The following is a 16191-nucleotide window of genomic DNA, read 5'->3' as shown; positions in this document are numbered from 1 at the left end:
TAATAATTATATGCGGATTAAAATTCGCTATTTCAACAGGTCATGTACTTATGCGATAGCTGTATGTATACGTATATACGAGGCAAAGTAGGCCTTATTTTTTTTCACATACATACACACTGTCCCCCTTGTATATAAATAACTGCGAAGAATGTCACCGATGTATCGCTCTCTCGATAAACACTCTATAGCTAATTTTTTTATATCACAGAATCGTATAATTAATTGCTTGATTGCAATTTTAATTCGGAGCAAGCACGATCTCTATATTATTCTCGATAATTCGGTCCTTGTACATACGTATCACATGCAAGAAGAACGTGTGGCAGGAGAGTTTGCACAATATTAATATATCGGACGACTCAAGTATATTTATCAATATTGTTTCATCAAAGAGATATTAATGAAATTTTTATTGCGGAGAAAAATTGCAGCAACAAGAGAACTCCGAAGAAATTGTAAAACGCCAAATATTTTTTAGAATGATTTAGCAAAAATTGAACTTGGGCGAACACATTATATATCGTTGTCTGTATACTAATTTTTAACTCTGCAAACTTTTTTTTTTTTGTTTTTTTTTTGCTTACGCAGTGAATGTTCAACTATAAGACTGAAACTCTATCGTTCATGCAAAAATTCTTAAAGTTGAGTTTTTAAGAATGTATGTATATGTATAATATTGATTTATAGAGATATGAATCGCTATCCTTAAAAAGGCACGAATGTAAATAGCTACTAGATCAATTATTATATTTTAATTCGAATCCACAAATTATTTAAGAAGAACTGCCGCATTCTATATCTCGCTTGCAGTGAAAAAAAGACATATATACATACACACATACGTACACGCTCATATATATATATATATGCGCACACACACACACACATACACACGCCAACAGCATATATTCATATTTTCAGCATAAAAATTAAGAGCCGGAATTTCGAAAAGTGAAAATTACTCTTCCTGTTTGAGTATCTAAATGGAGATTATAGATAGAATATACGTATAGAGAAAAGAGAGAGATTATAGATAGGAAATTTTTTAAACTGTATAGAAAAAGATGTAAAACTTAATCATGCGTCTTTTACGTATTAATGTCTAACGGAATTTGATAGGTGGACCCCTATTCTTAAGTTTGGCACATACGGCTATTTGTTTGCGCGTATATTTAACGGATAAACAAATATTCGATGTTTAATCTAGATAATATACCTGAGTGAAGTTTTTTATATGGATAGTAACGATTAAGCCTCGGATGTCTTTACAGTGTCTTCGGCAAATCAATGTGCCGGTTAGAACCTCACCTACGATCGAGAAGAATATAATTTAAATATGATATAAGAGAGAATTGATATATTAATCACATTGTAAAAAATAATTAAAAATATAATAATTTACCTTCGGTTATACTAATAGGCTCGCTTAAGGAAAATACCGTTTGTTTCCAATGTGTCGGAGTAGAATAAGGGCCTGTGCTGAAATGTACCGGGTTTTCGAGATCGAAGAAAATGTCAAAATAACCGATTATCGCGGTTAACGATCCCGTCTTTTTTACATTCAACGTGAAGGGAGACGAGAAATTAATGCAGTCCTTAGTGACTTTGTACAAGTCGAAGACTTGGATCTCGGCGGTGCTCGTTATCAGATTATCGACATTACAGATCTCTATACTCGGTTCACGTACTACCTCCGCCTTCATGCAGCTCATTTTAAAACCGTACACATTCGACCAATAATCAACCAGATCGATATATCTTTCTGTACGAAACAATAATAATGTATACAAAATAACTTTCTAAATAATATTGGATTATATCCCTTAAATATTGAATTTTTTGCTAAACATATTTAATTATTGTAGAAAAAGTAACAATTGTAACACATACTCGTGTCACCGCTTCCGATAATACTAATTGTGCATCTATTTGGAAGAATTACTCCATCAGGTGTTAAATAATGTTCCCTAGCATAAATTACTGTGTCCAGCATTCCTTCAAACAAGAGAAAATATCCCATCCACTCAGATATTATTGCATCCACTTTATCTATCCCTATATTAATATCCTCTAAACGACCTTTCTTTAATGTAATTATATCACTGAGATTGTTTTCCCTAAAATCGATCAATTTTATTATTAATATACTCTCTCTGTATGAGATCTAATTTGAAATAGAAACTGATTTTTGATAGTCTTCTTATATTATTTACAATTTACTCACCTTTATATATATATATTTAGATATACGAATATAATAATTTGTACCTTACTATATCCATAGCATGATATATCACATCAGACTGATCAACACTTATAACCTTACGACAACCAGACTTTGCTGCAAACATTGATAGGATACCGGTACCGCAACCAACATCTAACATTATACAGTTATGAAATCTGTTTGAATTTGTTAAAAGTGCATCGCGATAGCTTTCTGTTCGTACTTTATCCTGAAACAAAATATTTCTTTTATTATGTGTTTTTAAATAAAATATATTAATCATTACTCCATCCTTTTTTTAAATTTGCTTAATATTTCTTTAATTAGAAATGAAATTCTTCAATTTATTATTTCTCATAATCTTATAAATCTCAAATATTTATATAATCAGTTGTGATTATATATATACAAATTCTTATTAAATTGATTTGACTGATAGAATTGATTATAAATTACTTACTGTTAACATTTCGTGATGTATAGCAAAGTGACTGTATGTATTGAAATAGCCTTCATCAACATTGGGATTGTGAGCATTGACCAGAGTATTCTTTTCCTTTCCGTCTAAATCATCGCCTAGTATTAACTTCTGAGCTTTCTCTTTCATCTCTTCCATTCGCTATAAAAAAATCATTCTTCTTAAGTCATAATATATATGAAAATATGTTTGATTATATATTTATACCTGCTTGACTAGGAAACACGTTGTCTCGCTTTCCTTCAGCTGAGATTTGAGTGATCTTATAGTTCTTTTCATATCCTCATATTGTGTTTCCGGTAAAGTGACACTATTATTTGTTTGGTGTATTTGTTTTGCTTCTTTTTCTTCATTCACATCCTTAATGTTGATGAGATCTTCAATATCTTTATTAAAATATAATATTTTACAAATCAGTGTGTATAATTTATATAATATCATCAACAGAAAAATTGCTTCTTAGATTTTTTATACTTACCATACATTAACCATGGGTCATCCTCCACAACTGGATGTAAATTTTCATCTTTATCCCAAGCTTCTATACCCAATGTACTCAAATGTTCAGGTGAAATCTCCTTATAGCGAATAAAATTGATTAACTTGATATATGAATAAGTATCGTGAATGTGTTTCCTTATAAAATCGCAGAAGTTAAACTTATGAAAGATTTTGATGTGATTAAGTGCAGAGGGAAATCCATTAATGGTTTCTGTACAAAACAGACACGAAATGTCATGATGATCTTCACCAATTTCCTCCCAATCATCTCCGCTGCCACTGTCGCTTGACATACCATTATATTCTAAAAAAAGGAAAAATGAAAAGAAAATATTTCTAGAAATGCACTAAAAAATATGTAATAATACATGTAATAAGCACATAAAAAACACATTTTTCGTGTAAAAAACAAATATTTCAAGATAAGACTCCAAAAAAAAATGTATTATTTGTACTCTATAAATTAATTGCTTCACTTGCCGATTGTGCCATACTTTACAAATTAAACGCACTACAATTTTTTATCATCTTGTGATTTATTACACTCAATTTTCATTAATATTTTACCTAATTTCGCCATGAAAAACTCCACTTTCTTCGTAATATTAACCGTAAAATCAGTTCGGAACAACTATCAAAGATCTTATCACGCGAGTTGAGAGCACGTGTTAATCCGATTGATGCAAGCCAGCAAGCCTTGCAGACAGCAGTCTGTTCTCTAGTACTCTAATGTAGAGTTCGCACTATACACTCGTTATTACGATGATACCGAGCGGGTCAATAAAAACCAATAACGACGTAAACGAACATCAATGGGCCCCTAGCTCTAACATGAAATACTTTAATTTTAGATTTAATATTTGTAAAATTCTATACTTTTTACATAATATTCCATCACACTTTTGCAGACATAAATAAAGAAATAGAATTAAAAATTCGAAATGTATCAGAATCGGGAAAATAATTTAAGATAATCGAAAACACAAGTCATTTATTATGGTCTTTCAATTAAAATGATTTACTATAACATTTTTATGTGTAAAAATGTTAATATCTACTAATGACTATAAAAATTTATTTCAGACACTTTTTTATGAAAGTTTAAATATATCTCTAGTTTCTAGTTTAATATATATATATATACAATTGAACGAAATATATACATATTAAATTTTTTCTATGATTGCATTAGGCACGTAATATATGAATAATGATGAGAGAGTAAATAATTAACGATAAAATTTATTTGACTCACAGGCGAGAGCTATGAGAGAAACGTAGTTATCGGTCGGGTTTCATAGTTATCGCTTGACGTTGGACGCTTAACAGAAGTAATAACAGCTTCGGCGTCCCCGAGTTTTCTTTTTATACCATTCTCGCCCGACGAGGGCTTGTTGATCTCGCGGTTCAAATTTTGTGCGACGTGAAAATCCACATGTTCGCAAAATTTCGTTACGGGTATCATTTGATCGCATTCGGCGCATCGCTCCAGAGGCACATCGCGCCCGCTTGAATCAATTTTGATCAGAAAATTGTACAGAGGATTGCGTTCTTTGCCATTTTTGCCGGCGATTTTGGATTTGCTGGCTCTTCCTTTCCCCGTCTTTGGCAAATCTCGAACCACCTTTATATTCTCTTGCTTTTTGTCTCGCGATTTTGTATACAATCTTGCTTCCTTCTGCAAATCGACCGGCAATAGTGACAGAATATCGGGATCTATATCATCCAAATTTGGAAATATATCTCGTAATCGTATCGAGGAATCTTGCACTGGAGTTTCTTCATTGCTTTTCTTTCTAGAATCTACGTCGTTACTACTTAAATGGGTATACGCGCGACTCGTGGAAGGTTTTTCTTGAGTGTCCTCCTGTATGCATAAATTAGAATTGTGATCATCGATATTCTCGTTATTCGCATTTTTTTTATCCATGCTAGATTGTTCCTCGTATTTGAATTCTTCTATATCAATATTTCCATCGATATTATCAGAACATTTCTTCTTTCCAGTCTTATATATATTCATAAAGAACGAATCTTGAAAATCGTTGTTATTTATTACCACATCCGACAGATGTTTATCTTTTAACTTGGCCTTATCGCGCTCGTTGCATACTTGAATTAATTTGATAACTCTTTTTGACATCGGCGAATCCTCCGCGCTTATATTTAAAGAATTATTGGAGATTCTTTTACTTGTTTTAATCATTGGTTCACTTGTCGTTGCGACTGATTCTTTGATCAAAGTAGATTCTTTCATTTTTTCAGGTTTCTCTTCCGTTCTTAAAAATGAATCTTCTTTATTGACAATAGTAAATGGCTTTTCTTCTTTTATTTCTAAATTAGCTGAAGAATTTATCATATCTCTAGACGAATTTTCCGATTTATCAGTTTTAGAATCTGCCTTGTCACTTTCTTTATCTCTCGATCTGATATTTGTGAAAAATTTTAAGAAGCTACCACTCTCCTTTGACGGTATAAATTTACTAGCAGAAATACCCATATATGCCACTGGACATTGTGTTGCTTTGGTAATAACGTCCACACATTGACTTGCTATTTTGTCTGGTTTGTACGAATTCAAGACGAGCGAACGTGTTTGTGATACAATACTTCTGTTCTGATAATAATGATAAAAAATGGTGAGTAACGTCGCGCGTCGCTGATTCTCCTCGAAATCTTGTTCAAGCCGTTCACAAACTTCCGCAGCAAGATCTTCAGCCCAGTGCTTTAACTATATATAAAATATATATGTCTATTTAAAAAATATAAGCATAAAACTTCTTATTTAATCTGTAATTGGACATTTTTCATATAACATTAGAATTTATATTAATAATCTCTTACCACTTCTAAGGAGGTAATAGCTTGCTTTCCAGGGAACTTTTTACACGCAGCAATAGACTTTGACAATAATCTGTTAATGACAGGTTCGTCATCTATACCTCGTGCAAGATTGTACAGCCAAAAACTGAAGAATCACAATTATAAATTGTCAAAAATAACAGGCTATTAATTATTATCGAATCTTGTTCTTAAAAGTTCGAGGACCTGGCTTACCCTGTTTTTTCATCAAATCGTTTTTGTAATTGTTCCAAAGAATATTGCAATAAATCTCCCATAACATTGCAAGCAAGAGATTCGACCACAACATCGCCAAATTTTCCACCAAGATTTCGAACTTTTTTTACTGGTAGTGTGGAATAAAGTTTTGGAACAGCTGCTTCAGGTAAAATTGTTTGACAATTCGGTTTATGTAATCCACATGCTAATTTTGCTAATATCTATTAATAAAATTTTATTTAAGTTAATATATGAGTCATAAAAATGATGTATAATATAAGATACAGAAAATCTGGCTAGAATATTCGTACTTTATTCTGTGAAATTCCAGCAGAACATCTGAAACTAGTTTCTTTATATATGCTAGCCCTTATTTCTTCAATTATTACACCAGCTATAGCGAGTTTCTGAGCTTGAGTGTCATGCAGTTCTTTAAAAGAGTCCGATATCCAAGTCAGTAGCCCTTCAGATCTCTCTTCTAAATATATATGTTTAAAATATATTTAAAAATAGTTCATTTTTAGAGTTAGCACAGTATAATTTTTACATTACCTTCATCATTTTTATTAATTTCTGAATATCCTACAATGTATGTATTTGTAAGAGATGATATTAATTTCTTTGGAGAAACATTAGTTGTAATAAATCTTTTATCAACAATATCTGTAATATCAAGATATGCCTCATCGACACTGGCACGTTCTATCACATTACAGTGTTTTTTTATGACTTCAATAACTTCACGACCAGCTTTCCTATACCTGTATGGATAGCGCAAATTATTAAATGCTTAATACATCAAATGTTGAATTATATGATATATATAAATAAATAATTAATGCACTGCAATCATAGAAATTGGTTCCAATAGCAAACTGCTACCTCGATGTGTCTGCTTTTCCACGGAGACATGGCACACTAACTAAAACTATATTTGGACATTTTTCTTTAGCTTCCTTGCCTCTCATGTGTCTGGTTACTCCAAAACTCCGTGCCTCGTAATTGACAGCTATTATACTGCAACCAATCAAAAGTACTATTATTTATCACAGACATACTTAGACTTTTAATCAAAAATTAAAATCTGATATAAGAAAATTGCCGCAAATGTATTGATAAATGAGATAAATTTTCATTGTGATGAATTGAGATGGAAGGTAATTTTTATCGCGTAAAGCATCAAGAATAATTGAAAAATGAAAGCCTGTAACTTCAAGTAAAACACATAAAAGTAATCAAATAATTAGATCTTTCTTACCCGCCCATTTCCCATTGATTATATTGAACGACAGCGAGCGGTTTTCCTTCATGCTGCGGTTGTAGCTTCGTCTCAACTTGACAGAAGAAGCAATCCATGTCGATCAGGACGACGATTCTATTAGTAGAATTTGCCATTTTTTTGCCGAAATTATTTTATAAATTTAATACGTCGATTAATAACTATAAAACATTCCTCCAGATCAGTCAATGCGAGCGATTTAATATCGTTCGCGGCTCCATTTTTATACGATAGGTTGCAACCGGATTGTCTAACAGTCTAACAAGTCTGTTCAAGTCTGATCTTGATCAGCTGTTTACAAAGCGATCAAAGGCGATCACCTTGCAATATTTGGCGGGATTCGAACATATGATTCCGTCCATAGACATTAAATAATGTATAGACGGAGCTTGCACAATTCAGTCAGAATATTCGTCATAAACTTTATAACGCAATAGATGGAAAATATTATCTCGCTCGTTATATAATTCATACAAAATAGCGTAGCCAATCAAAAATTCGATATCGTCTAAAAACTCACTATATACATATGCAAAGCATCTACGCGCAAAATTTCAGAACAGCCCTTACGTTATGTATACGCGGAAGAGAGAGACAGTACGAAGTACAAAGACCCCCATTCGCGAGAGCTTTTGTTGTTCCGTTTGTTTACACTTTACACGATTCACGCCGTATCGTATGCGTGCGTGCGTGCCGTGTGTTGCACCTTATCGTGTTGTGTGTTGTGAAATCCTATCCGCGTGAAAACAGCATGCCCAGCAAAAAGAAAAAATATAACGCTCGTTTTCCAGCGGTAAGCGAATATATACTGGCGTGCAGAAATACTTGAATAATAACCGATGAGGAATCAATTTTTGTTAATCTTAAATCAGCTCGCTTCTCGGTGACGCGACATTGGACGCGCGCGACAATTGGTTATTATCAAGGAGAAATTTTCGATCGAGCATGATATTCGACGTATATCGAATTGACATAACCTAATGTCGCGTGTCTGTTGTCAGGGTCGTATCAAGAAGATTATGCAGACAGACGAGGAAGTCGGGAAGGTCGCTCAGGCGGTGCCAATCATAATCTATATCCTTTCTTGATGTCTCTCGCGCGGGCATAGATTTGTGTAGGCTTCACAGTTGTCTGAGATATAATCGTTTATATTTGCTATGCTTATATATTTCCTTAACAAAGCTTACCCAGGACCTTGGAACTGTTTGTACACTCGTTGTTAACGAAGACCATGCAGATCACGAGTGCTAAAAATGCTAAGACTCTAAGTCCCTCTCACATGTGAGTAAACAATTGTGTTTGAATATATTGGATAAAGCAAGTTTATCCAGAATCATTTAGTATTTATATCGTATGAAGGCAATCGTATATTTGTTTCTTTATATCTCAGCGAGATGATAGACAAAGGATAGTTTTACTCGCAGGCAAATACTTGTACAGACCTGGTATAAAGGAACCTTCTCTTGTAAAATATTTCCTAGCTTATTTCTTTGCAGGAAACAGTGCATCTTATCAGAGAGCCGATTCGATTTTCTGAAGGATCTAGTGAAGTCTTTGCCCGATGTGTCAGGACCTGATGATGAGATACCGACATCACCGGAAACCCCTGCTCCATTACAAATCAATCTGTCAAACACAGTCGTTGCATGTCCTACCACAACGCAGCAACCTGATCCATTAGAGTAAGTTTCATATTTGATGTGGCTCTCAAAATTTCATATAATTGTGATTCATATCTCTGCAGATATCAAAAGCAACTGGGATTGCCAATTAGCATCGAGTCGAGCGCGAATCATAAAAGTATGAGAGACAATGGATCGACCGCAGTTTCAAGTAATTTAAATCTCGTTAATCAAAGGGCAGTAGGAGGGCATTCGCAGGTTCCAGAATTCCAAATATCCGTACCTGCATCTTTTCAAATTAGTCAACCAAATTTTTATACGGAGGTTAATCCAAACGCTAGTAATCAGCCGACATCGAACTTTGCTCACACTGCCAACATTGATGAGGATTACGACACATAATAACATCTCTTTATGAAATTTAGGAAGTTAAAACTTATCTTATTGGATATGTACGATTAGCTGAAAATGATAGAAAGGACGCGCTTGTACGCGCAACAAAATCTTTTATGATTGCTCATATGTTAAATTAACGCTTTCAAATTGAAGCAACTCTATATTTGCTTATGTCTATTTTTGTACAGAGTGTTTCAAAACTATGTTAAATATCTATGGGATTATTTAAGATTAGAAGAATTTTATTTTATTTATTTTTTAAACATTTATTTAAATGAAAGAAAAATTATAAATTATTGCAAACAAATAGCGTTTCTTAATTACCATTTATAAATGTATGTTGGTCTTCTGTACCATCATGTATAATACAGTTATACAAAACATCATCAAATTCGTCAAATTTAGTTTTTTCTATTTACTAAAATAACATTCAGGATTTATTGTAATGGTCCACACGATTTTAAAAGCTGCAATAATCTGAGAAAAAAAATGTTATAGACAAATATTTAGTTGTTTCAAGCTATGATAAAAAAAAAAAATCCAAAATCTATTCTTTTTATATATATATATATATATATATATATATATATATATATATGTAATTTATCTTGCGTTTTTTAAATAGAATCATTATAATTTTCTTTTCATAATTTTCTAGAGAGTATTGACAAATTTAAATCAACTCGGAAATATTTTTATTTATAGGAACAAAGAAAGATGCAACTTATGTAAATAAAGAATAAAGATAATTTTGAACTTGTTATAGAAAAGAAAGATTTTTGATGTTTCTTTTATCGTAAATTATGATTTGCATGAAACTATAATTGTTTATAATTTATCTTTAATTATTTTGTCTACAATTTTTTTCTCAAGTTGTAATAAATGTCTAAAATTGTATGGATTATGATAATAGACATCCTATATATATGTAAGTTGTATATAATATATTTATATATATATATATATATATATATATATATATATATATTAAAATGTAATATTATAAGCTAGACAATTTGATCAATAGTGTTGATATTTCATAGGTGATATATATGTTCACAGATATGTCATTGTATCTAATTTTGAAATTATTCAAACGTTTATCATTTACTTGAACTAAATCGTGAAACATATTCTTAGATGAAATTGTAAGAGAAAGAAAATGCAGAATTAATTCCACAAACATGCTTGCATTTGATTGATAAACGCATATTTAACGTGATATATTTTTATTTATATACATATATTCCCTTAATATGTACATTACAGTGTTGTCGTTTTCTTTGTTTCCTTTTTACTATTTTATAATTTTAACTCACGGGAGGCGGAGAATGTAAAAAGATCTCTCTATAGTAGTTATCTTTATAGAATTATAAAAAAAATTGAAGAAAGAAAATCTTTGTGTGTATGTATGTTTATTGTGACCACAACAATATTCTCTATACTTAAAAACGAAACGATGGAATGTAGATTCTGTGAAGACTATGTTAAATGTACATATGATTTCGGTTATAACTATGTATATCAAACACGAATATACATCGAGTAATTAGATAAGACTCATCGACTATATACGCTTTATATTTTTCGAGCATCTAGAATATTTTTTTTTTCCGTTCACACACTCATCCTTTGAAATAAAGAGCTTATGCTATTTAAATTCATCTTTTATTCGAACAAAACAATAGACAATCCAGACTATAGAATTCTTATGTGCACATATCTCACATTTAACATGACAACTCGCCTCTTGACTCTATTAGAATTGCAATTGTTCTAAAGGAGGATATTTAGGTCATGGATTAGCATAAATATTCGTGTCGTAGATACAATATTTAAAATATCTCTCGTAATGTATAAAAAATTCGCTTTTAACAATGATACTAGCCTTGATTCTTATCTTTGATTATTAAAGAATAATCAACATACACATACATAATCGGCTGCAAATTCGAGTAAGGATTGAAATTAATTTCGCTATTAAGAATGAATTCTGCGGACACCTTATTGATCAACGGAAAATTTCTTGATTAACTATTGACGATAGTTTGAAAAACGGTTGAGCAAGGATAGAAATTAGTTTTACCATTGAGAGCGAATTTTACGAACAGTGTAGTTTAATATATTATAATACTATATCTGTATTTTAAATTGTAAGTATTGATTCACGAATATCTGTGTTTAATGGCTCGTATTTGGTAAGATCTTCGCTTGTGTGTGGATTTTTCTAGAAAAAAAGATGGTCTATATTTATTTTATTGATTATTTTATCGCAGTTTAGAATTTCTATGAATTTCTTTTACATGATCTCTTTTATATTTCTTTTACATGGTTGCAAGAATATGAATTTTTATTATACATAATGCAATAATCTTGCGTATATTATATTAGAATAATATATATATATATATATATATATATATATATATATATATATATATATATATATATATACTTTCAGTTTCTTTCTTTTCTTTATTTAAGCTAAAAAAATTAATGAAAAATGCAGAAGCGAATGAGTGAATGTATAAAACGATAAGATTGAACAATGATTGATTTGGAACAGCGCACGTATATGTGTGGTAGCGAAAATTTTTTATGTATTTGTTTTTTATCATCCGCACGTTTATTTACGCTTATCGAGGAAATGTCAAAGTTGTGACTGTCAGGTGTTGCATGACATATCGGCAATCTTTCGAAAATTCCGGCGGTTATAATCGCGCGAATTGAATATAATTAATCAGGCGTAGAATTACCTTGAGAGACGACAAGGATTGTAACCCTTTTGCGAATTTGTGATGTAACATGTAAGAGGGACTATCGTAATCGCGATCGGAAGTTCCGCGCGTTCGTTACTTGTCCGAAGCACGCTTCTACTTTTTACTCTCAATATCGCTCTCGGTTTTAGGAAATTCGTGTCATTAATAAAAACAATTATTCGAAGACGTGAGCGACAAAAGACAGATAATGATAGGAGCCAAAGAAGAAGGAGAGATTTACGGAAACGACTCGTTGCCGTGGAAGTAAATTTATCCAAACTTCAGTTTCGTTCTATGGTTTAAATGTGCTTATAATTTTCTTCAGGAAGAAGAATATATAGGGTAAATAAAAGTGCACAAGAAAAATTTCTGCGAAAGTTTAAAGAAACATTCGCATTATTTTACATAAAGCGTTATTTTTTAAACAGCAAAAGTCTTGTACTATTCTAACAATTGTACATTCCATTATTTGTATTTTTTATTATATATATACATATAAAATTGTTATCGATCGTGCTTAAAATTGTTCAATAATTGAGTGATAATTTTTCGTGTCACTATATTTTATATATTATCCTCTTTTTTTTTTCTTATATTATATTTTATATTTTTATATTTATTATATTTTTTTCAAAAGGAAAACAAAATTTATATTCTGAATTGATTTGATTACATAAAGGACTTTATTTTGTCTAAATAGCTGAAATAGGATACTTGTGTAACTAATTGTAGTCATAAATTTCGAAATCAATCTAACGTGACTGTTTAATCGTATATATAATATCGAAAATTTCGAAATTTTCGATATTATATATACGATTGCTGAAATCTTTTTGATGTTTTGAATAACAGACAGTTATTTATTTCGTATCTTTATCACAGGTGAAGTCCTAATTTTTAGTCTGATATTTACATGTGTGTGTGTGTATGTGTGTGCGTCTTCTTTCACACACAAAATTGGGATCTTAAATAGTTATATAATATATTCGTCCACACACAATATTTAAAAAGGAAAAGTAAGCGTGTTCGCTGTTTAAATACATTTCTGTCTGTTTACGGTGTATCGAAATCGATGCGCTCGAATTAACGATATATTTATAATACAAAAGTGTATACTACACAAAAGTAACCATCAGTGGACTGTCAAAAAACCATCGAGGAAATGACTGCATATTGGTGTTTCATCTCATTACTATACTACGGATTCATCGTTCAGACAAACAGTCTGTTTCGCACACGCCAAATATTCCCGTCGCAGAAGGATCCCAATTTATTGGTCGTAAGTGGAACCTCGGAAAATAGTTTGAGTTTACTCTTTCTTTTTTTTGTAATGAGAAGATTAACAGTGCGATATATTATCATAAATTAAATTATAAGAAAACATTGTGATTTTTTTTTCGAGCCTAAAATTATAAAAATTACATATGTCGTTCAATAAAAGAGGGTTTCCAAATCTGCGGAGTTTTTATCTTTTTACAATCAAAATAATAAATTTAATTTATCAATAGATTATATCTCAATAAATCGCTGTATTTTTAGGAAGATGTCGTAAGACAAAGCGGTTATCCCTTCGAGCTTCATCATGTAACAACTAGGGATGGATATATATTAGCTATGCATCGGATACCACCTAAAAATGTTAATAAAAATACGCGAGTAGTATTAGTGATGCACGGATTATTGGGATGTTCGGCGGATTGGCTGGTAACGGGAAATCGGTCAATCGGTATCAAAAAATTAATTATTCTTTTAAATTTAGATTTTTACGACAAACGTCGAACACGTTGATTAAAAAATTGCTTTTAATTGTTAGCTTATCTCTTGTCCGACAATGATTACGATGTGTGGCTCGGTAACTCCCGTGGAACGACGAATTCGAAAAATCACACAAGACTTTCCTTGGAAAGTGCTCAATTTTGGGACTTCAGGTATCACAGCTCAAAAGTATACTATTTCTTTCATGTTTTTTGGTAAATTTGACATTAAAATTCAATATTCGCCTCTTTATTTAAGCAGTGTTATTGCCATAATATATTTGAAATTCTTTAAAAAAAAATTCGTAAAATAATTCTAATGGTGATTACATTCATGAATATTAACGTTCTATTTAGTTGGCACGAGATGGGCATTTATGATTTACCCGCTATGATAGATTACATATTATATAAAACCGACCAGAAACAGCTGTTCTATATTGGCTTCTCTCAAGGAACAACGCAGTTTTGGGTTCTAATGTCTCTCAAGCCAGAATATAACAGAAAAATCAAACTCATGTCCGCTTTAGCTCCCGTGGCTTATACGGGACACATTGGCGGTCTGTTAAGGCCTCTAAGTTACTTTGGGAATATTTTTAGTGTGAGTTGAATAGCTCTAATCCAATAAAGATATTCTCTGAAACTTGAAAACTTGAGAACAAATGTAAATAGTGAATAGAAACCAATTTCTTTCAGAATGTATTTTATTTCATATATATAAATAATTATAATTATTATTGATATTACTTTCTGTACAAAAAAGCGAAATTATACGATTATATTATTATTTATATGAAGTAAAATCTTTTATACATATTTATAAACTAAATTATTTTTTGTTACGAAAAAATTACGATTTCTGAAACAGTTTATTAAAAAGTAGTGTAAATTATGTATAAAATATATATATATTTTTTTATTTCATGTTAATTATTATATATATATTCGTTCGATTTGACAGCCCTATTTTAAGTACATCGGATTCTTCGAATTGCTGTCAAATTCGGTCATAGAGAAAATTATGATGCGTACTTTTTGTCGGGAAGGCACTATGACTCAACCCATATGCGAGTTGGTTATTTCCATGGTCGGAGGCTTCAGCGACGGCGAAATGGATCATGTAAGCTATCGTCATATAAGCCGTCGTGTCGTCCGAGCTAAACGTGATTCCGATTTGCGACTTACGTGAGATACGTAACATTTGTTACATATTTCCAGGCGCATCTGCATGAATATTTACAATTCGCGCCTGCGGGATGTTCGTTCAAGCAATTAATTCATTATGCGATGGGTATTCAAAATCCAGGTATCAATTCTGCAATTCGATTCGATTGCAAATTCACATAACAAAGATTTTTCGCATAGTTTCATAATGAAACGGTTTGTGTTCTCGTAAAAAAAAATCACGTTCTTCTTGCAGGACATTTTCGGTATTACGATTATGGTATTTTAACGAATCTCCTAGTATACAGACGAATCGCACCGCCGGAATATCCCGTGGAAAGGATTACAGCCCCGGTGATTTTATACAACGGCCTGAATGATGTTTTGGCTCATCCGAATGTAATTAGATGAGTTATCAATTAATTTGTCGTTAGAAATGCATATAGAAGATAATCATCCTTGTAATATCAACAAGGCTCGATATCATATTTGATCGTAATATTTGATTGCATTTTTGTAGGATGTTGAGATATTGCAAGGAAAACTGCCGAACGTAGTAGCGAAGTATACGGTTCGGCCGAAGCCATTGGGTCATTTCGATTTCGTATACGGTGTGAGCATACGAGATCTCGTTTACAATGATCTGATTGAAAAGATGAATTCAATTCCATGAAGGTAAGATGACGCGAAACAAAATCTTCGGATTTTTATAGTGATATCTATCGATTATATATACCGATTTGTGATCTGTATTGTAGATGGCACGTCTTCGATTAATAATTAAACGATCTCAATATCTTTAATTAACTAATTATGAAACTGAAACTATAGACGATAGAATTTTGTCATTAGACGTCCGATCTGCCTTTCTTTTACTGTGCATCATTAAAGAACAAAAGAATTCAAAAAGAAGGAAACCAGGTTGGAACAGAAACCAGGAAGGAAGGA

At 31.7% G+C, this 16191-nt stretch overlaps 4 protein-coding genes across 5 annotated transcripts; 2 read left to right on the top strand and 2 right to left on the bottom strand.

Annotated features, from left to right (window-relative positions):
* Positions 1 to 862: 862 nt before the first annotated feature.
* Positions 863 to 4551, bottom strand: Art3 (arginine methyltransferase 3). Of its 2 annotated transcripts, none has more exons than XM_070294319.1 (8): positions 4465 to 4551; positions 3187 to 3513; positions 2916 to 3094; positions 2691 to 2849; positions 2272 to 2459; positions 1894 to 2120; positions 1406 to 1765; positions 863 to 1311 (listed from the first exon to the last, which is right to left on the bottom strand). In XM_070294319.1, exons 2-8 carry the CDS (start codon positions 3500 to 3502, stop codon positions 1202 to 1204), a joined length of 1539 nt encoding a protein of 512 aa, XP_070150420.1. In that variant the 5' UTR covers positions 3503 to 3513; positions 4465 to 4551; the 3' UTR covers positions 863 to 1201. The 2 variants fall into 2 exon arrangements, with proteins under 2 accessions (XP_070150420.1, XP_070150419.1); XM_070294318.1 differs by lacking the exon at positions 4465 to 4551 and adding an exon at positions 3777 to 3953.
* Dnapol-eta (DNA polymerase eta) lies at positions 4217 to 7900 on the bottom strand. Its single transcript, XM_070294316.1, has 7 exons — positions 7528 to 7900; positions 7152 to 7286; positions 6822 to 7030; positions 6581 to 6747; positions 6267 to 6490; positions 6054 to 6177; positions 4217 to 5940 (listed from the first exon to the last, which is right to left on the bottom strand). The coding sequence occupies exons 1-7, from the start codon at positions 7662 to 7664 to the stop codon at positions 4474 to 4476; spliced, it is 2463 nt and encodes an 820-aa protein (XP_070150417.1). The 5' UTR covers positions 7665 to 7900; the 3' UTR covers positions 4217 to 4473.
* A 246-nt stretch (positions 7901 to 8146) lies between these two features.
* On the top strand, positions 8147 to 10052 carry Nc2alpha (negative cofactor 2 alpha). The gene is made up of 5 exons (XM_070294097.1): positions 8147 to 8341; positions 8550 to 8622; positions 8736 to 8829; positions 9045 to 9230; positions 9293 to 10052. Exons 1-5 carry the CDS (start codon positions 8300 to 8302, stop codon positions 9570 to 9572), a joined length of 675 nt encoding a protein of 224 aa, XP_070150198.1. The 5' UTR covers positions 8147 to 8299; the 3' UTR covers positions 9573 to 10052.
* Positions 10053 to 13333: 3281 nt separating this feature from the next.
* LOC138932504 (lipase 3-like) lies at positions 13334 to 15916 on the top strand. Its single transcript, XM_070294409.1, has 8 exons — positions 13334 to 13604; positions 13865 to 14051; positions 14139 to 14253; positions 14437 to 14680; positions 15041 to 15199; positions 15298 to 15385; positions 15500 to 15642; positions 15764 to 15916. Exons 1-8 carry the CDS (start codon positions 13488 to 13490, stop codon positions 15914 to 15916), a joined length of 1206 nt encoding a protein of 401 aa, XP_070150510.1. The 5' UTR covers positions 13334 to 13487.
* Positions 15917 to 16191: the final 275 nt, after the last annotated feature.

This window comes from Polyergus mexicanus, unplaced genomic scaffold (assembly GCF_030449975.1).
Source record: "Polyergus mexicanus isolate NDT 795.1 unplaced genomic scaffold, iyPolMexi1.0 SCAF_4, whole genome shotgun sequence".
NCBI classification, from domain to species: domain Eukaryota; kingdom Metazoa; phylum Arthropoda; class Insecta; order Hymenoptera; family Formicidae; genus Polyergus; species Polyergus mexicanus.
The sequence above is the reverse complement of the archived record's forward strand: the minus strand, read 5'-3'. Positions and strand labels throughout refer to the sequence as shown.

Bases quoted from the DNA above. Each gene is read 5' to 3' on its own strand.
- Art3 (XM_070294318.1), bottom strand. The intron at 2,850-2,915 runs GTATAAATATAT...ATTTTTTTATAG, and splicing joins CGTGTTTCCTAGTCAAGCAG to CGAATGGAAGAGATGAAAGA. The intron at 2,460-2,690 runs GTAAGTAATTTA...ATTTTGTTTCAG, and splicing joins TACATCACGAAATGTTAACA to GATAAAGTACGAACAGAAAG.
- Dnapol-eta (XM_070294316.1), bottom strand. From the start codon at position 7,664: ATGGCAAATTCTACTAATAGAATCGTCGTCCTGATCGACATGGATTGC. The intron at 7,287-7,527 runs GTAAGAAAGATC...GATTGGTTGCAG, and splicing joins AATCAATGGGAAATGGGCGG to TATAATAGCTGTCAATTACG. The intron at 6,748-6,821 runs GTAATGTAAAAA...ATATATATTTAG, and splicing joins AATTAATAAAAATGATGAAG to AAGAGAGATCTGAAGGGCTA.
- Nc2alpha (XM_070294097.1), top strand. From the start codon at position 8,300: ATGCCCAGCAAAAAGAAAAAATATAACGCTCGTTTTCCAGCG. The intron at 8,623-8,735 runs ATATCCTTTCTT...AACAAAGCTTAC, and splicing joins GGCGGTGCCAATCATAATCT to CCAGGACCTTGGAACTGTTT. The intron at 9,231-9,292 runs GTAAGTTTCATA...ATATCTCTGCAG, and splicing joins CAGCAACCTGATCCATTAGA to ATATCAAAAGCAACTGGGAT.
- LOC138932504 (XM_070294409.1), top strand. From the start codon at position 13,488: ATGACTGCATATTGGTGTTTCATCTCATTACTATACTACGGATTCATC. The intron at 14,052-14,138 runs GTATCAAAAAAT...TTTAATTGTTAG, and splicing joins AACGGGAAATCGGTCAATCG to CTTATCTCTTGTCCGACAAT. The intron at 15,386-15,499 runs GTATCAATTCTG...TTCTTCTTGCAG, and splicing joins GATGGGTATTCAAAATCCAG to GACATTTTCGGTATTACGAT.